Below are 19,787 nucleotides of genomic sequence, written 5' to 3'. Positions count from 1 at the left end.
TATTACCGAAACGCTATTCTGCTGATAGACATCATCTCATTAAAATCAAAGCTTATATATAATAAGTATTACTCCCTGTGAAAGTGAAGTATCGTGCAAATCATCGAACCTCTTTGACCACCATAATCTCCCTCTGGATAGTTACTAAATTTTTACCATTCACAGATAATCCTTTTATGTACGGCTGTACTCAGGACTCAACTAATTTTATTCAAGTTTCCTTGATTGAACGTCGTCGCCTCCTTTTCCCCAACCCCTACTTGGTCATTGATGATGTTTTCTTCTTTATACCAGGAAAATCGTAATACTTCATCGAGTCGAATCATTTTAGGAGTCCCGCCGATACCACCATCGATTGATTATCTCGTATTTCCATTGGTTCCTTTGACAAAACGCGTTTCGACCAACCATCCCGAAGCAATCAATCGCTGGAATCCAGTCAAGACGCAAGCGCGGCTCACGGTAGAAGTACTCACCCCTGGGTGCTGACTTCGAGCTGGTAAAACTTGTGAATTTGGAAGGAATCTCAATTCAGATCGGTCCCGAGCTCGATGATTCGTTTACAGTTGGCTATACATCTTACCCATCCACCTCCAGCTATGGATCTTTTCCAGATGAGAGGACCCTCTTCGAGACACCTTCCACCCTCATTATTTCGTCGTGGTGGTCAATTCCAGCCCCTGAGAAGACATCCAAGTCACCCGCGATGGCGATCATTAGCCAGTCACATAACTCTTTGGCTCATCTTTTATCCACTCTTGCTTTCTGTTGTCATGTTGGTTGCGAAAGGTCGTACGTTATTTTAGACACCTTTATTTGTGGCGATTGGGTTTCTGAGTCAGGAGAGGTCAGGAGTCGGTCTCGATTATAGCTGGACGGTCCGAGTCTGACCATGAGGATCCTTCAAGTGTCTGATCACTGATCACATCATTCCTGGCAAATTTTGTCGGCCTGGCTACTGGTTGACCGAACCTCTGATTACTGATACTAGTACATACTAGTACATATTTGACTCGAGGTGACGAAAACCCTGTTTTTATTGCTGGGTGATCATACTTCCCGCAGGATTTTAGGGACATCTAGGTTTAGGAAGTTCAAGGATTATGTTGTGGCCTTTTTTGTGATGTAGAAATTTGTTGGCCGATGAACTTCGTCATCTGGAAATCTGGCATACAGCCACAACAAAGGCATCAGTACAGAGATTGGATAGAAGTCGCTACAGGCTTTATCTGTTGCGAAGTAGGAGATCCAGATATTGTTGGGCATAGTCTTCGCCCATCAAGTGGCCACCTTGACAGTAACGGCGTGTCGGGCAAACCGAGCAAGAAGCTGACAAGGTATATATAACGAAATTCTTCAAAACAAATCATATTGATCCGTTATCTCAAAGGCAGGAGGCATCTGTGAAGGGGTCCTCTGACAGGGTCCAGAGGCCTTCAGGAATCCTCATTTGAAATTCCCTACGGCATCTCGGCAATATTCTTTGGAAATAAGTTAGGGTCCCTACACGGTCCCGGGAAGTCATCCACTAATACAACTTTGCTACTTGACTCAAAAATGACGGAACAGGCCAGTCATTTTATCGTTTTTATGCTATATATTACCAAGACGGTGATAAACAACCAAATGGCGATTGAAATGAGTCAATCTCTCACAAGGCTAAAGTCAATCAAGCAGCTAATGGATCTAGCCAGCGGTTCCGTCGGCGAGATAACTCAGAGATGACTAGGCTGTGTCATCTTTTCGGCTACTTGTCCGCGTTATTCTGAGGCATCAGTGATTGTTTACAAAGCGAAATTGATGGTTCTCATGCCTGAGTACGGATTAACCCTTAACCCTGGAACTTCCGATTTTCTAAGGCCGCGCAGGTAGTGGGCAAGGCAGGAAATGGTCAAATACATTGGAGAGAGAAGTATAGGCCTTGCATACACGAGGCGGGTACCCTTCGAGAAAATTCGAGGAAAAGTGATCCAGGGTGTTATCAGAAATGTTCACTGATCGTGATAGTGTGATACGGTACGGATTCACCATTCGTTATCAGCATACGCGGGTTCACGGCATCCTCAGAGCTCGTAAGAAAGGTCCAACCTGGTCCACCTGGGTATTTGAGTCCGTCGAAGGCGGATTGTTTACCTCTTGATGTTTCAAAAGTCAGTATTTTCTGTCCGCGGCACAACGCATTACATATCTTTCAGGCACACGAAAAAAACGACATTTATGACAAAGCAAAGACAGAAGCCCACATTTTCAACATGTATATAACCCACTACGAGACTTTTCATACGGAAGTCTTTCTCGAGAACCAGAATCATGTCCGAAGCTGCTCACTCCGCCGCACCCTCCCATACTTCTGAGAAGACTGTAACAGATCCTCCTAAACCAAACGACCCGCTGGCTGCGCTCTCTTTGCGACGAAAAATTGCTCTTACAGCGTTCCTATGTCTAGCTCAATTCCTCGACACTTTCGCCAACTCAGCTCTCTTTGCTGCCTTCCCTCCCATTTCATTGGAACTCGGCATCTCGAACAGCAATGCTGTCTGGATTATAAGCGGTTATCAGCTTACTTTTGCGGCACTTCTGCTCGGTGTAAGCATACTCTCTTTATCTTTATCATCTGGTCCTGAACAAGTCTACAGAGCGGACGAATGAGCGATTTGTTCAATCCTAGTAAGGGTCTACTTCCACAACTATTCTGACGAGTATTGACTTCGTTATAGAGTATGTCTTCTTATCGGGAGCTGCATTGCTTTCGGTATTCTCCTTGGGCACTGGATTCGCCAAAGACGAAGTTACTTTGTTTATCCTCCGCGCTTTTATGGGTGTCGGTAAGTCTCTTTATGACAGATGTCCGAGTGACATTACTCATAACCCAATAGGAGCTGCTTTGACAGTCCCTTCCGCGCTACATCTCATCGTTCATCTATTCCCGGACCCAATGCAACAGACAAAAGCCATTGCCCTGTTCGGAAGCTTCGGAGCTATAGGTAACGGTATGTCGCGTCCCTTTTGCAGATTGTGTAACGCAATGATATGACGTGTCTTCGCTACAATAGTGATCGGGCTTATTATTGGCGCTCTCATTATCCAATGGGCAACTTGGCCGTGGCTTTTCTACGTTTTTACCATAGTTGGAGCAGTCGTATTCGTCGCTGTGGCCATTTTATCACCTTCTCCTGAGCGTGTCGTCGTTCTTAGTAACATGCAACGCTTCAAACGTCTCGATCTTGGTGGGATCTTCCTGGTGACTGGTGAATTTGTTTGCCGTTGCCGCCTATATCATATCCACTGACAAAATATATTTCAGCTGGCCTCGTACTTTTCATATTCGGTGTGACAGCCGGTTCGGTGAATGGTTGGACAAGCGCGCGATGCTTGGCTCCGCTGATCATTTCAGTGTTTCCGATCGCTGCATTCTTCTTCTGGGAAGCGCAACTTCCCGAAGAACAAGCTGCTATGTATGTTTTCTGCGCCAAAATGCTAGTCGCGGTACTGATGTTATCCCGTAGTCCTCCGAGTCTCTGGCGAGTGAGAAACTTCACAATCCTCGTTGTAGGATCTGCGACTGTGCATTACTGGTGGTTTGGAGTTGTGCAGATCTTGTTCTCGTGGGTCTGGCAAAATGTTTATCACTGGTCTCCCCTCATTACCGCCCTTCATTTGTGAGTCATTTCACTCTTATTTTTGACTATGTCTTTTGTCTTACCGTTATCAAGCCTTCCCCTCGGGGCATTTGCCGGTCTAGTAACGGTTACGATCAGCTCTTTCCGGAAATATTTTCCGCTAAAATGGATCCTAATCTCTGCGCAAGTTCTCGCCTTGGTTGCAACATTACTTTTGACTTTTGGTGACTCACCACAACGCTATTTCCCTTTCGTATTTCCTGGATTCATTCTGGGAGCGTTTGGGGTTGCGACGGCCTATCTAACAGTCAAGTATGTTACTCGTTATGGAATGTTATAACGTCACTCAACTCGTTTAGCATTGCTGTGTTTGCTTCTACGCCACCCGAGAAAGCTGGTGTGGTAGGCTCCATCTTCAACTGTTTCGAACAGGTTGGAAGCGCAGCTGGAAGTGCTATAATAACTTCTATCCAGACAAGTGTTGAAGTAAATCATGGCGGACCTAACTCATTCTTTGGACGAAGAGTCGGTCTTTGGTTTCTATTCGGATTAGTTGCCATCAGCACCCTATCCCTCCTCATATTCATGCACAACGACATTCCCCCGAGCAAAACGGTGATCACAGATAACGAAAGAGGCTTGGATGCGCCTGTGGAGAAAGACTCAGAGACGGTCGCGAAGGATGAAAAATAGATGACATACGGAATCATACCGATTATCATTTCACTACTTTTCTAGGATAGCATTGACAGACATTTGTGGCATAGATTCTCATTGTAGCAATAGGGTCCTGTATGATACCCCCGTAATTTCATTTTAGAGTAAGTTTTAGAGTCTCATTGCCCTTGATATCGAGTCAGCTTGTACGACCAAGGGTAATACATAATAAACGAGGCAGGATGCGAAGAGAAACTGTTAATGCACTATGCAACATCCTTTTAGAGGCTAAAATAATCTGACCTTACTGACGGAGAACAGGAAGGACACTGTTCGTTATTGCAGCCTTCACTCATTATGATAACCAATTATCGCGGAACGTTTATTTCTTTTCCACCCGTGTTACTGCTCTCCATAGTACCCAACGCAACCTAAACATGGCGCTCCAAAACAATCAAGTCACGCTGGAAACCTTTGACCTCGGCATAATTTGAGATACACCGAGCCACTGCAAAACCATTCTTCAGAAACACCTTCTTACTACCCTCGTTTACAGTATACACCGCAATCACTATATGACGAGCTCCCATAAGCGGTTTACCAATTTCGTTGAGGATGGTGTCGACAGCGTTTGTCATTATACCTCTACCATGGTGACTTGCCACAACAAAATCTTACGAATTTGAGTGGGTAACAATGCTATCAAGTTGATTAGAAGAAGCCTACCCCCAATAGTCCACACGATATTGGGGTTGCCGGCCGGCAGTCTCATATTCGTTTCATTGTCGTGTTTCGCATTTTCCAGCTGGGTCATTTCAGAAGACCTGATAAAACCTATATCTCCTACAAACAATTCGCTTCCGTCCTCCTGTATTTCCCGCAGGTATCTGACAGGACATTGAGTCAGGAATGACGACCCGTTGATCAACTCCTTCAGACCCTGGTCACAGTCTGCTTTTATCCTGTTGATCCAATTGTGAGCGTGTTCTAATGGTACGATCAGTACCTTGACAGTTCAGAAGCCACAAATATACGAAACATACCAGATGTGTAAGGGAAGGGAACACTGGCCAGCCAAATGTGCACTCGCTCATCATTCAAAGGAGGCAGCAGGTTGGATATGTCATTATCCCGAGGAGGAGTGAGGATAATGTTAGGGTGTTTTCGTAGGCGAAGAAACGGCTCTCCCGTTTGCGGGTTGACTTCCAAGGGTTCAAGGGTCCCCATGCTGAGTTGGGTGACCCTTTAACAACTTGCGCGCATTTTTAAGCTCTGTCTAGCGCTCAGCATCGGGGACTTCAGACCATGGTGGGTAGATTATCCTTATATCTAACAGTAACGGTGCAGGACAGGGTCTAATGACGGTGACGGCATCAGAGGGGATCATGATGGGATCATGGCGAACGAATCCGGATCCGGATTCCAGGCCTCGATTCATTTTGTTTTTGCAAGCCCGAGGGCCGAAGGGTCAACTTTACTGAGGTCAGGGTTCAAAATCACGATCCACAATCTTAGTATATCGCTTCCATCTCGAAGTATTGGTTTGGCCAGAAAGTTAGTAAACCGTAAACATCAGTAAGAGTACCCCATTGGTCTGAGCGATCATGCGTACGAAGAGGATGGTAGAGTGGCTTTCAGTTCTTACTTAGCGAGGGGTGGTGGACTTTTTACTAACTTCCGAAAACATGGGTGGACATGATCAAGCGAACATGACTCTAGGGTAAGTTACATTTCGCTGAGATATCCACACATTTTCCACTTTCTTCGATGACGAGGCTAAGAGAACCATCGTGAATTTTTTTCAACTGGAGCCATATCTGCTTGTTCCAATCAAGATCATAGCCCGAAGTCCAAAAAACGAAGTTGTCGATGAGGCCAGTTCTTTCTTCCAATAATTGCACCAGATCCTCCCCGATCTTTGAACTCATTTTCTGCTTTCTTTCATCCTCCGTTCTCATTAAAATCTCGCACCGAGTGAGTTGGGGAAACAGGAGGATCAACTCATCAGAATTCGTCGGTTTCCGGAAAAGAATATGAAAGACTTTGTCCAAGAAAGACTCGGTACACCCATCAACTCGAAGTAAATTGAGACTTATATCATGTCGAGTATGGTCAAGCCAAGTGTGTGTCAAATTGTCAACTTCCCCGTGCATGCCCGTGAAGTTGATTTCCTTGAGTGACTTCGGAAGGCGTTTGAAGAATGAAGTAGCATTAAGAAAGTGATCGGAATTACCCATATTTAACCATGTGAGGTTTTCCAATGCCGGAACATGGATATGCTTGAGTAAGAAGAAGGTCCAACGAAACAGACGACTACTATCAAGCAGATGCCAGGTGAATTTGATGAGACACTTGTGTACAAGAGGAAGCTGCGTAATGGTGGGAAATGTGTCTTGTACTGGAAAGTAAGGAGAGATGGAGTGAAATTCAACCAAGTTTTGACATTCAATGAGGAAACCCATGCAGACGTCGATAGGAATACGGTTGAATGTGAGGTGAGTGATTGACGATCTCGCTGGCAATTCGATGCCGACGCGCCGAGACGGACCAAAAATAGAAAGTCGATGCAGGTTGGTAGACGAGATTTGTAGGCTTAAGTTTGGGTCTACATCACGCCACTTCCACCAGCGTAAATCCAGCGCAGAGAGCTGGGACATTTTTGGAAGCACCGACTCTACCCATTGAATGGGGAGGTAGCAAAGCCCCAGGCTTCGAATGCGATGGGAGTTCCTTACTATCATGTTTTCAAGTGCAGGAGAAAGAGCACACGCGGGGCTCCCTGTTGGTTCCGGGCGACGGCCAAGATCGATGGTGAGAGGCAAGCCGCCTGAATTATCGAGGCAGAGCTTGAGATACTGTTCGCAACTCTTTTCAGTCGCCCATCGCAGGGAAAAGGAAACATAATTCCATAGTTCAGGTGTGGATTGCACGATACCATACCAATGGTTCGACACCGATCGAAGGACTAAATGGAACAAGCGCCTCTCTCCGCGATTTTGCGCGAAAACACAGTATGGAAATGGAGATGCGTGTTGAAATATGATAGATAAGAGTTCGGGCGGCACAAAGCGGATAAGGGACTGGATGCTGTTGAGTCTTCGGCAGAGGTCTACATATCGTGGGTGAGCACACGGATTGTCGATCAAGCCTTCGATGATGAGCATTTCACTGCGAATACCGGCAGCTTCATCATCAACTGCGTAGATGGGAGAGCTTGAGTTTCTATCGAGAGAGAAACAGTAATCAGAAGAAGTTGCAAACATGAATTTCCAATAGCTTGGGATAAATCGCCAACAATGCTAATGGATTCAGACAGCAAGCGAACGTCAATCTCAGGCGTGTGAAATGTAGTAGTAATCTTAGTGCGGAGAAATTTATTAGTAACTCCGACATGCATGGGCATGTAGCGGCATTTCAATTTCCAGATCAGTGTTTTCGTCGCGAACCGGATAGTCACCCTCAGTTAAAAAATTTCTCAGGATCTATCAGGCTGATCCAGGTCAATTCAAGATAATTCGGGATAATTCAGGCTGATTTAGGGTCAGTTTGTACCCTGGAGGTTGATGAGAGTTTGAGTTTGAGTTCTTACACCTTGAATGATGCCTAAACACAGTCGGCCTGAGCATGGCCCAACAAATGTTCCACATCCAAAGCAACGTGCCTGAACATTGGCTGATCATGTTCTAGCATTGGTCGTGAAAGAGGACAAATTCCAGCCTATGTTCAGGACCTGAAATTCCCGAAAATGCCTGCAAACCTCTTTTCGATCATGAGAGATGAGCTTGACATAGCACAACTATTAGTGACACTGCGTGGCGAGGGTGGTCTGCTAAAGCGACATACGTTTATCAACGTTAACCATTTTAACAAGTCAGTCTAACTTAATACGACTACTCGATGTTCAATGTCAGCCTATCCCAAGGACAGACTTGGGACAGACCAAAATTTGCTACTAACTAAATCTCGAAATAGAAGCACCTACCACCGGTATTATAATTCTTCCCGTCACCTTAGTGTCACTAGTACTATCCCAGGCCACACTATAGAAAATCGGCGCCACGCGCAGCCTGAAGCCAGCCACCGATACATCACTTCGTCCGAGACTATCCCGTCATCGTATTGAGATGAAATTTAAAATTCAATCGTCGGTCACTATGCCAAGGTCCCGTATCACTTGTAAATAACCTATGCTCAACAACTTCAATAGATGAACATTCAACATTCACTTATTCAATTCATCATAACGATCAATTATTGCCGGGTCGATCAGCTATAGTACATCTATAGAACCCCCGCCAATTTACATCAACTTAACAAACGGCTCCGTCAGGGAGGGTCGCACAACTATGGTGGGTATCAGCTTCTGTAAAAGTTCTCATCAAGCAACAATGACTGACATGGGACCATTAATACTTTTGCAACACTGTTGATAAGGTGTGCAATAATTGTCACCGCCTTGGAAGACAATTAGCCTGAAATTCATTTGAGAGTGCCAGTGTGTTGATAGACTTACAAGGGACTGGTGTCGAAACGGCCGATGCTTGAATGGCAAAGAAGGCAAAGACGGTAGCGGCAAGTTTAAAAGTATACATGACTGGTAGTATGGATGAGATTGAGGGATATTGAAAAGATTCACTGGTTTTTATAACACCTGTGTCAACATTAGGCCGACTTGGCAGGAGGATTGGGGCATAAAGACCGCCCATATGTTCCCCTGTTACTCTTTCCGAGGCACTAACAATGGAGCTGCCATGGAGTCAACGCCATTCGGGTGGCGATGCAGGCACAATTAACTAATGTTTAGAAATAAATAGCTGCTCCGTCCGCGTCTCATCCGCTCCAAGATGCATCGAGGATTTTGAACCCCGAGTGCCGCGGAATTACTTACATTCTTCTATACTACTTGGACTATTCTGTTTTGTTCTCAGTCTAAATCATACCGTTGTCCAAAAATGGGTTTTGTAGTCCACCCTTTTCGCGTTATAGTTCCCCGAGCATCGAAATTCAACCTTGGGAAGTTTACGGCTCGTCGGGCGAGTTCGTTGGTTCGCTGTCATTCACTTCGAAGTTCGAAGACTAGGGCAATTAACTAGGCAATAAGCAGTCTGTGACCATCAAAAAAAAAGTTTCTAGATGTCAGGCCTCCCTGATCCTGAATCTGTTTCAATGAAGTTCCCTCTACGTAAACGTTTCCGCATACGACGTTGTCCCTCGGCGTTTTCTGCTCGTTTCATCTGACCAAAATTGAAATTGGAATGGACATTATTACCATTCTCCAGCTTTCATCCCATCATTCGCATCATTTCGAGGACTGCGATCCACCGCAGTCTACTTTAAATGAAGACGTATTCGATCATGAGCGCGAATCGGCGAGACGGTGGACATGATGGAGATAGGTCGGAAACTGTTAGAAGACCAGTTTGACTTTGAGTTTGACGTTGATAGCTAAGTAAAGATGGTAGTATCATGAAGTCCCGCAGTTTAAAGGGATCATGCTGAAAAATGAAGATGAGGCAAGGAAAAATACTCAAGTACAAATCCATTGTTTTCAAAGCCTCCGGTTTTTAAAGTCCTCTTTCGTCAATTCATTGAAGTATTGAAATCGTGGAAGCGCTTGAGTGAGGGCCGCTCGGAATCTCTCTTCGTTGATACAGCCCCGTCTTGCGGGTTCCGAAGAAATAAAAACGCGCCGAGCGCCATAAAGCTGTAGTCCGAGAGTCTTTCAGATACCTATAAAGTAATAAATTTGGATAGATCGTGAATGGACTCGTCAGGAAATGACGCACAGGATACAGGCTATAATAAGAATGGTCTTTATCAATAATGACGCATGCCTATTTCCTTGAGGTTGGAAAAGGGAAGTTAATGTAGCCGGAGTCAATGCCTTAATTGACACGTTCAACGTTTCTAGACATCCATCTTTAGCCTCCGCAAATGTATCAGCTAGCTGCTGGATGTCGAATAGAGAAAACACCACGTGTAAATCTAAAAATCTGACCTTGGCGAAACGAGATTACGGAAATGGTAATGAATTAGGGACGCATTGTAGAGGTCGATTGTGCAAACTAGAGACAGATGGGCACATGATTTATCCGCAATTCGAGCGATTCCAGCGAGGGAGCCGGATGCCAAAGAACTGTTGAGATGTCCACCAGTCCCAGTGTTTTTGCGCCAAATATAACTCGGATTCCCGACATCGGAAAGTCGAATTAAATTTCGTTAATGATGGTCCAGGAAAGGCGGGTTCCAAAGTTTGGAGTAGAGCAAGGGAAAATAGAACAGAACTCGTACTAGAATCGTCTGGCCAGAAGTTAAATTGAAGTCCACAAATGGATAGCATCGAAGAAAATTGAGCAAGGTCGTCGGCAGCGAATTCTGGTACTTGTCTTGAGCAGTCGAATATAAAGATTTTGAAAACTTGATTGGGTATACCTCGGCGTCAATGCAGGAATCTAATCACAGACCGCGTGCAGATTAAAATAATTGATTTGGCTGAAGTGGAGTTTATTAATTGGCATAGGATTAATTCGAACGTCTGTAGACGGGGGAACGAAAGATGGTCGATGCAAGGTCTGGCAGGGGATGCAAGTCGATAGTGAGTGCAATGCGTTCCGAGAAGAGCCCCGTGCAGCGCTCAGGGGAATAAAAGGACCACATCAAAATCAACCGATGGAATGGAAACCAGATGAGCAAGGCTAGAGTGTGCATTTGATTGAGGTCAGAGCATTCGACTCAAAGCCGAGTATATCGAGGAAAAAACATCCCGGACCCATCTTTTCGACTTCGGTTCGCTATAGATCCTTGCGGAAGACGCTTAAGACCTTCTACCTCCTGACGATAAACTTCTGCTGTTTACTGCACATCTATGCAAGAAGTGCTGAGAGAGAACTACATCGAGCTTGCGAACATAGCCGAGAATTATTGAGCTCGACTTATGTCAAACGACGCCCTTATATGATGTAAAGGTAGAAACTCACTGAACATGATCTAACGTCGTGCATGATTCAAGCGTGTACAATGGAAGGTCAGGTCGTCCTACATAAGATTGAAATAAATCTCAAGAAGGGACCGATTGAAGGTGTACACGGCCATTCTGATGCGAGGTCACAAAAATGTGAAGCCATCACACCATACCGTGACGCACTCATATGGCACCCATGTCGACCCACGTCAAACAAACGTGGCAATCGCTCTAATAGGATTGTTACACAATCTCATGTTACACTGACACCTCTTCGCTATATCATTTTGATGTGAAATTCAACACCAGTACTATATGACTACTGACACTGGTATAGCGTGATCTGTCATGATAGTTGGGTACCACCATTCAGCCTCGTATGAGGTGCAGGCAGGTATATGGAAGCTGAAGTTCATCTTTGTCAATCTTGAGAGGGAGGTATCATTTGGCTGGTCCTCGACTACTTTGCATGAGTTTGCGTGGAGATTAAACAGAAAAGCCAATAACAATATAGATTTAAATGATAATTAAAACATGTGTGGGGACTGTTCAGAGACTGTCATCGATGGACTGTTGGAAATTACAAGCTACCCGAGGTATGTCTAGCTGAGGACCCGCGTGTGCATACTTGCTCCGATCATCCTTGAGTATCCCAGATAAAATTCTAGAGGTGGTTAGTAGAACATTCTAGTTAAATTCAGAGACAACGTACTTTCGGATACCAGCCGCATTACCATTTGAAATCTTCCGAATATGCTCAAGACGTATATCAACCTTATCCCAAAAGTCCGATCCATCATTAGAACAAAAAACTTCACGCTACAACAGATTTGTTAGTGGAGTTTGCAAGCTCAAGAAGTCGGGGCCGTACCATCAGAGCGAGACGTGCACAGAGAGGCACGGACACAGTGCATTGTGAGCCTTCAACTACCTTCTGTGCGAGGTGGTATATTGACCATTCTTTAGTAATGCTTTCTTTAATCTATTAATGACTCGATCAATGACTCGACACATGAGATTAATGATGGTTAATAGAGAAAAAGAAATACCATTCTTTGATGCGATGGCGGATTTGAGTTAGCTCAGCGCTGATAGCACTTGTAACGACGTTTGATGCATACGGATCTTGCTTCAGGTTTGGAGGAATATTAATATCATTCTTCTGAATGACGGCCTATAAACATGTGAGTATATTATATTATTGATTATGACACTCAAACATACCATTGTATATTCAGTTGGCATACTACCTTTGTACATGCGTAGATTCTCGGACAGAATCACGCCAAGCGCATAACTAGCAATTGTGTCCTAATATTGAGTTAGTTGAGACAACGCAATTCAAGTCAGATATATGAACTTACGTTGAGGGCTTTGCTAACGGTGAAAGGCGGTTGGTGCAACAAAACCTTGTCAACCTGGTTTTGTAGTGCGTACAGTTCTATGCACATTATACCGATCTGGACAGGTAGCGAATGCTGGTTGGAAAGATATAATAAGTAAATAGTAAGTGAACGTTAAGCACTCACTGTCATGAGATTTTCGACCTTGGTGACCTGATATGGGTGGAGTTGCTGCCTGCGGGCCATGCGTACAAGTGTAGCAGCTGAGTTCCTGAGCGTAAGAGGTGTTAAAAGCTCACGCGACAACTCAGAACCTTGAGGTGTCGCCGATGGTGAGGTTTCCTCATCTTGCTCCACTGACTGCTCTCGGGGTTCTTGGACTGATGTATTGGAATAAACAATATCATCGTCATCGTCACTGGATGCATTCAAGAACTGGAGAAGTCGAGAGTCTACCCCATCGGAAGGTTCTGGTAATCCTGCTTGAGTGGTCGGCATCGCGGAAGGAGACGGAGCGAGGTTCAGGAAAATTTGAGCAAATATTACAAATATTCATAATAACTGCATAAGGAAAATACCCGCTGAGTATCTTCAGTTATGCGTGGACGCAAAAAAGCTACACTACCAATTGGTAAGTATATTTCCGTGCTCTAAGACCTAATGGAAACACTTACTGTTTTAGATATCGAGACAAGAGACGATAAACGTATACGATGCTGCCTCTGCCTGGAACACAATGCACTTACATATAAAGGAGAATGGATCCAACAACGAAGTTTGAAGTCGCACTTGAATAGTACTACACATCAAAGATCAGTAGCAGTTGCGACAGAAATACTTGAACGAGAGCATACCTCAGCCGAACTGTTCAATCAAGCCATGCGCAACACAGATAAAGTCATTCCACTACCCGTTCCAGCCCATCCACTATATCAGAGTCCAACTATCAGGCCTGTTGGTCTTGAAGCCGAGTCTAGTGCTGAGACCGAATTCTGGGAAACTCACGACTTGAATTCCGATGCCAACCTGTTGGGAAAACCTGTTGAAGAGCTATGCATTCAATTAGAGCAACAACTTGATACTGAGCTCCTGCAGTGGACTTCATGGACTGATATCGGAGATGAGGCGGAAGAACATGTCATGGATCCTGCAGAGTTTGACCTTTCAAACGGACCAGAGATTAGTATTGAAGAGGCAACCATTGATTTCTGTGAGTAAGAAGGCTCACTGGTCTATGATTGTTGTTAACGTTAACGTGTATCAGTAAAAGATGACAACGACGACACAAATGCATGGTATCCTTACCCATCAAAACTAATCTTTTTGCTTGATACGATCGATAACTTGCCGCGCTTGCGTATATCAGGCCCAATAATGAAATCAATTCTCTGGCTGCTTCGGGCAGTTAATGTGAAGAACGTCCCGTCATTTGCTGGGCTGCGCAAAGCACAGAGCGACTTGCAAAAAGAGGCGGGTGTTGTGACTTATCATCGACGATCACCAAAGGGAAATATGTTCTCATTCAATGATCCACGGGCACTGATAGCGAATGTAAGTCTCATTTACCGTAAATGCAACTAGGCTTCACTCACCACATGCGATAAGGACTGGGCAAATCCCTTGCTCTACCCTCACCTTCATGTGTATCCTGTGATCCCACGAAACGGCATTATATCCGAAATATGGCACGCTTCAAAGTGGAGAAATGAAATGGACCCTCACCTCTTAAGCCCAATGTATGCTGATGGAAATCGGCATTATTATATCGATGAGCCTGCATCCCTAAAAGGTGGACGCTTAATCGTTCCGATTCGCTGGTTAGAAAATGAGGCCGATCGAGTAATTTATGCAGATGCATGGCCAATTGACTTTGACGAAGACGTGAGTATATGGGATTTCGGTGTACTATAAAAACTCACTTTCATCCAGTCTATCGCAACGATTAATGATACACAGCTGATTCGAATCTGCACCAAGAATCTGGAAAAGAATATGCTCGATCTCATGGACGAAGATAAGATTCCACAATGGAGCAGGGAAACAACAGCGAGTGGGCATACCCAGCGTATGCCAAATCCTGACAGAGCTCTGGCTGAGGGAGAGCCTCTATATACAAGCTTCATTGACGTCTTTGGTGATGATGTATCGGGAAATCAGTCGAAGAGCTGGAATAAACACTGGAATATTTACATCACTCACCGAAATCTTCCTCGAAAACACCTGCAGCATAACTACAATATTAGGTTCATATCAACTTCACCAACGGCCCAGGTTCCTGAACAGTTTCAAAGTGTTCTGGAAATTTTAAAGTAAGAGCAGTCTATCAGGGAAAAGAAACACGCTTATCGATGAAAGGCAGGTCAACACATGACCAGCCTGTCCGTGTCAGGGTCCCCAACGACCAATATATCCGCTTCAAGATTAGATGTAATTGCGGCCCAGGTGATAACCCTTCGCAAAGTGAAATATGTGGCCACATTGGCAGTGTCGGTAACTTTCCCTGTCGCAAGTGCCATGTTGGTGGGAGTCAGGAAGAGAAAAGGACCGATGCCGTATATGAGTCATTCTTTCGAGTAAGTCGTTACGTTGACAAGTTACCAAAAATACTGCCACACAATTTTGTTATAGCCCGGTCAGCCACGCTCTCAGACAGAGACCCTGCAGGAACTTGAGAAACAAATTGGTGCTGCATGTCTAGGTGTGGCTCAAACTGTAAAGGATATGCAGTCGAGGCAAGGCGTCAAAGATGGTTACACTCAACATTGGATTGAGAAGTTTATACACTGTTCACGCGAGTTTCAGAAAGCGAACCCAGAAATACCAACTCCTATAATACGAGGCACATTAACAAACTGGGTAAATAATAATATGGACCTGGTTTATAACAGTTATTTACTTCTCGAAGGTAAGCGTTACCTACACAATCACATTAACGAGTCAGTTAATCAAGCAAGACTATTCTAGACTGGGACATATCAAGAGATACGCCCATTGAACTCCTTCATACAGTTCTGCTCGGCATTGTGAAGTATCTATGGCACGCAACACACACAACATTTAATGCAGAAAAAAAAAAGAAGTATATGACTCGTTTACAAGCTGTAAACCGTGACAGTCTTTCAGTCGAGTCTTTTCAGGCAAGCTATATCATGCAGTACGCAAACTCATTAATTGGTCGACAACTGAAGATTCTCTGCCAAGTCAACATTTTTCAGGTATACGATCTTGTAGACAATGAAGTTCTTGCGCTCACGAGAGCAATTGGAGAGCTTGGGGCGCTTCTCTGGTTCCCAGAAATCCAAGATATGAAAAGCTATCTGGTAAGCTTTTGCTCTTTTTGAGCCGTGATTTTAGACTGAACAGCATAGGATGATATTGATATTGCTGTCGCCAATGTGCTAGACCTAGCAGCAGACATTGACCCCTCGAAAATCATTAAGAAAATCAAATACCATTTATTGGTACATGTCCGAGAAGACATTGCACGATTTGGGCCACTCGTCGGGGTTATCACAGAGGGTTACGAGTCATTCAATTCTGTATTCCGGGCATGCTCGATTCTATCTAATCACCAGGCTCCGAGTCGAGATATTGCCTACCAGCTGGCTCGCCAAGAAACGGTAAAGCACCTTCTATCAGGCGCTCAATGGTATTCACAATCTGCGAGAGAATGGAAACCATCTGGTACTGCTATCCGTACCTTTGTATCTACGAATGCGACATTGAAATCACTGTATGGCTGGCCTGAAGTGGAGCCACCATTGATCGCTGGTGAGTCTAATTTAATGCTACATGTACTGGTCAATGATTAATTTTGAGTTAGGCAAGATCAGTCTCGAGGCGCAACAGAGTTACCCATCGGGACGGAAACAATACATATCCATAAAATGGAATGAAACCCAGTCATCCCAGTCTATCAACCAACGCTCCGAGTGGAGCTCAATTTCCTGGCACCGTGGCAAGAGTATGATATCAGCATACCATAACAAGTGTTCTATTGGGCATTGGGTTTTCGCGAACTCACCTATTGTGGCCGGTCAGATATTGACTGGTCGCATCATCGAAATTCTCTGTCCAGTGAACGACAAAGAGGCCACACTTGTGCTAGTTGAAACTTTCGAGTTGGCATCCGAACGGCATCCCATCTTTGGAATGCCTGTTCTACTTCAGCCTTTCAGTGAAAGGAGGCTCATAGTTGTACCCGGAAAAGCGAGTCCCTATTCATCTTGCTACCTAATACATGTTCATTGACTACGATTACACAGGACATCCTTTTTGACTACAATGTACAACATGACTGCTACAACGGGAAGTGTTCAGCCAGTGGAACTGAGGTCATTAGGCAGGAACGCACCGATAGTGGGACAACGCGAGACACCATCATTCACTCAGACGTGCAAAGATTCATCATAAACACGCATGCATTTCACCATGCGCACCTCATTCGTCAAGTGCTGCCAAGAAGCCTGTTCAAACCCATTCCTATTTATGACGACCGAGGAAAGCAGCACAAACAACAAGTAGGGCGCCTTCAGACCTCTCAGCAAGCAAGCAATAAGGGCGGGGGAGATGTTCGAGCAGGTGAACAGGAAACCAATGGTGCGAGAGGAGGAGGTGCCAAGCGGAAGAGGGTCGAGTAACTTCGTAATGTTAAAGTGCCTATGCAGTGCAGCCAGAATTTTGCCAAGCGCAGATCGTGCAGAGAGGACCAGATAGGAAGTACATTTGGAAGTAGGAAAAGCACGAAATCATAAACCAGAGTGCCAATGGAACCGGACAAGCCAGGATTGCACAGTTTAACTCTGCCTTAAGGTTGTAGTAGTGCTGGTGGAAGAATGTGAAGAAAACGGAACGCGAAACTTCAACTTGACCACGTGAGTGACCGCGCGAACCGTTGCCTCTTCTGGGATGTTAGGGCCAAACAGGTCGGCCGATGCTAGCAACTGGCAACCGAAATGCGAGACAAACCCTCTATCAACATGAATAATACATGGACAACACATAGAAGAAAGATGTTTCCTCACATACGTCGAGTCTTTACCCTAGATGATAGTGACATATCAGTAACTGTTTCCGAGTGGTGACTAAAGAACATGGTGCAAATGTGAACGGCTACATTGCCATGAGTTGAAAATGAGGTATTTATATTCACGTTGATACGGGGTATCAGTATACCAGACTGATGTAGCAGACCGAGGTCGGGTTGACCTGGATCCTTCACATCACGATTACAAATTTTCAGATTGGGCGTGGTAGAGCTTTGCTAGTTGTGATTTCTCGGCGTATGCCTTGTGTGTGCATCTGTTTGGTATCATTAGGTTCCGCTCAAACATTTGATTAGTTATACTCTTACTCTGTCCTGTCGCACCTCGCGCTGCATATTTTCGCTGAATAACTGTTTTATCTTGCTTCCCACCCAAGCCCTACTCGTGCTACCCTACTGAGGACCTAGAAGACTGTACAGGTAATTCCGGGCAGGACACGTGTCTGGATCTCCCATTTCCCTGCTTTCATGACAAGCTTCTTCAGTCCGTATATATGGTCTGCAGAAGTGCAGTATTCGGCCATAATGCAGACCGCACTTCATCGAGAGTAGGAATTAGAAGCAATATGCCACCATGATTATGTTCGGGTATGGCATCACTAACGCCGTAGTACGAGAGGCCATTTCGAAATAGACCAGAAGGTGCACGAACAGCCAAACCAGACGCTGCCTCGTTATAGACACCGAGGCCTCGGCCATCTGCTTAGGACCGGTAATTCCGTGTGCTCACAATCAACCTCAGTCGGCCAAACACGTTCTGGATTCATCTGTCCACTTGGGTACTTGGTCATCGCGCAATCACTTGCCTGAGCAATACCCCCCAAACCAAGTTATCTTCTAACATACTAATCTCCCCGTTGAACTATAGCTCGCTGGTAGAACAGTCTCGGAGAAGTCTCCCCCGTCTCTCACTCGCCCCACTCCGTCGATTGGCAGGAAGAAGCTTTTCGAGACAGCCCACCCTTCGCGAGGGGTTATCGTCGCACCCTTTGCCATTCCACCCTGGTGATTACAAACTCCATCTTCCAAACGACGACCGCGCAAGCGGCCCTCTTTAACCAGAATCGGTTGGTATAAATGAGGAATTACACCCCGGCGGCCTACGTAGGCACAGAGTAGTCCAGTGCCGTCTCGAAGATATGTTTCGCCGAGCTTTCTGTCCCTGCATTTACCCCAGACCAAGGGCCCTTCGCTCTATTCACCAGTTCCTTTCTCACCAAATTACCTACTACTTTCCCTTTCCTTCACGTCACAGGCCGGTCCAGTTCCCAATTTTCTCCAAAAGCCGCTCAGGACAGCGTACCAGGGTTTGCATCTAGTTTTACTGTCTGTTACTGTGTAATTAAAATGACGTCACACTCATGGACTTCTATTGAAAACAGTCGGCAAGCTTGCGCGGGGAAAAAAATACAAGACGTTGGGCTCTACAGAAAGATTTGTCTCAACATTTTGTTGAATAGAAGGCCACGGGCTATCGAGCACGATCCTCCACTGTTGCAATTAATCATTCTTTAGTAGTACAGGGTGTTGTAAACTTCCATCCTGATGATGGTTCCGGTATGCGGAATAAAGCCAGGGTCTTCCGCTCTCGGTTTCACAAATTGCTTCAGCGTGTCTTCATTCGGTCAGATGTGAACTATTCTTGGAAGGTAGGCACTTCGCTATATGTTGTGATCGCGCCTAGTCTTCCAAGTGTTCCTAGGTACATATCACATGCGGCATGCCTAGCTCTCTTGACAATGATGAATTTGGGGCACTGAATTAATCGTTTAAGAAGAGAGGCGATAGTGCGGTAAAAGTGCGGTCTGGAGGCAAGAGGGCATTACTGTCACGCTCGAAGCACTTTCCCAGACGGGTCGCCGCGCAGTCACTAATTGCTATGTCACTGATTTCGTCCCACCACAATGGTGCCCATGGCCAGACGGTACTTCATGGGAAGATTACAACTACAGCTGCTTTGTGGAAGTTACATCAATCAAATGAAGGTCCCCATGGACACCTCCAGTGTCTACTGGGAATCTCTCTTGTTTACCCCGGTTACCCCCGACGAAGTTAGACCTTGATGATTTTGTCTTCTAGCATCCAGCATTCATGCACATGCTCCGGATCTAACAGATTCAAGCTCACGCTACACAAGTAGCACGCACATGTACAGTTGTCTT

General features: G+C 45.2%; 5 protein-coding genes across 5 annotated transcripts; 2 read left to right on the top strand and 3 right to left on the bottom strand.

Annotated features, from left to right (window-relative positions):
• Positions 1-2,294: 2,294 nt before the first annotated feature.
• AGABI2DRAFT_206554 (hypothetical protein) lies at positions 2,295-4,313 on the top strand (the record flags this gene model as incomplete). The annotated part of the gene is made up of 9 exons (XM_006462208.1): positions 2,295-2,586; positions 2,637-2,667; positions 2,718-2,821; positions 2,945-2,990; positions 3,054-3,248; positions 3,305-3,455; positions 3,507-3,659; positions 3,714-3,932; positions 3,980-4,313. The coding sequence occupies exons 1-9, from the start codon at positions 2,311-2,313 to the stop codon at positions 4,311-4,313; spliced, it is 1,509 nt and encodes a 502-aa protein (XP_006462271.1). The 5' UTR covers positions 2,295-2,310.
• Positions 4,314-4,708: 395 nt separating this feature from the next.
• AGABI2DRAFT_71465 (hypothetical protein) lies at positions 4,709-5,504 on the bottom strand (the record flags this gene model as incomplete). Its single annotated transcript, XM_006462207.1, has 3 exons — positions 4,709-4,950; positions 5,004-5,264; positions 5,321-5,504. 3 exons carry the CDS (start codon positions 5,502-5,504, stop codon positions 4,709-4,711), a joined length of 687 nt encoding a protein of 228 aa, XP_006462270.1.
• A 488-nt stretch (positions 5,505-5,992) lies between these two features.
• On the bottom strand, positions 5,993-7,540 carry AGABI2DRAFT_119128 (hypothetical protein; the record flags this gene model as incomplete). Its single annotated transcript, XM_006462206.1, has 1 exon — positions 5,993-7,540. The coding sequence occupies one exon, from the start codon at positions 7,538-7,540 to the stop codon at positions 5,993-5,995; it is 1,548 nt and encodes a 515-aa protein (XP_006462269.1).
• A 4,247-nt stretch (positions 7,541-11,787) lies between these two features.
• AGABI2DRAFT_143911 (hypothetical protein) lies at positions 11,788-13,079 on the bottom strand (the record flags this gene model as incomplete). Its single annotated transcript, XM_006462205.1, has 7 exons — positions 11,788-11,902; positions 11,951-12,057; positions 12,110-12,209; positions 12,288-12,412; positions 12,463-12,549; positions 12,603-12,716; positions 12,768-13,079. 7 exons carry the CDS (start codon positions 13,077-13,079, stop codon positions 11,788-11,790), a joined length of 960 nt encoding a protein of 319 aa, XP_006462268.1.
• Positions 13,080-13,277: 198 nt separating this feature from the next.
• Positions 13,278-17,092, top strand: AGABI2DRAFT_47524 (hypothetical protein; the record flags this gene model as incomplete). The annotated part of the gene is made up of 10 exons (XM_006462204.1): positions 13,278-13,791; positions 13,846-14,132; positions 14,187-14,462; positions 14,511-14,890; positions 14,941-15,154; positions 15,210-15,486; positions 15,546-15,901; positions 15,950-16,375; positions 16,422-16,739; positions 16,796-17,092. Coding segments are annotated over 10 exons (3,345 nt in total), but the record flags the coding sequence as incomplete, so codon positions are not given.
• Positions 17,093-19,787: the final 2,695 nt, after the last annotated feature.

Source organism: Agaricus bisporus, assembly GCF_000300575.1.
Source record: "Agaricus bisporus var. bisporus H97 unplaced genomic scaffold AGABI2scaffold_6, whole genome shotgun sequence".
NCBI lineage: Eukaryota > Fungi > Basidiomycota > Agaricomycetes > Agaricales > Agaricaceae > Agaricus > Agaricus bisporus.
The sequence above is the reverse complement of the archived record's forward strand: the minus strand, read 5'-3'. Positions and strand labels throughout refer to the sequence as shown.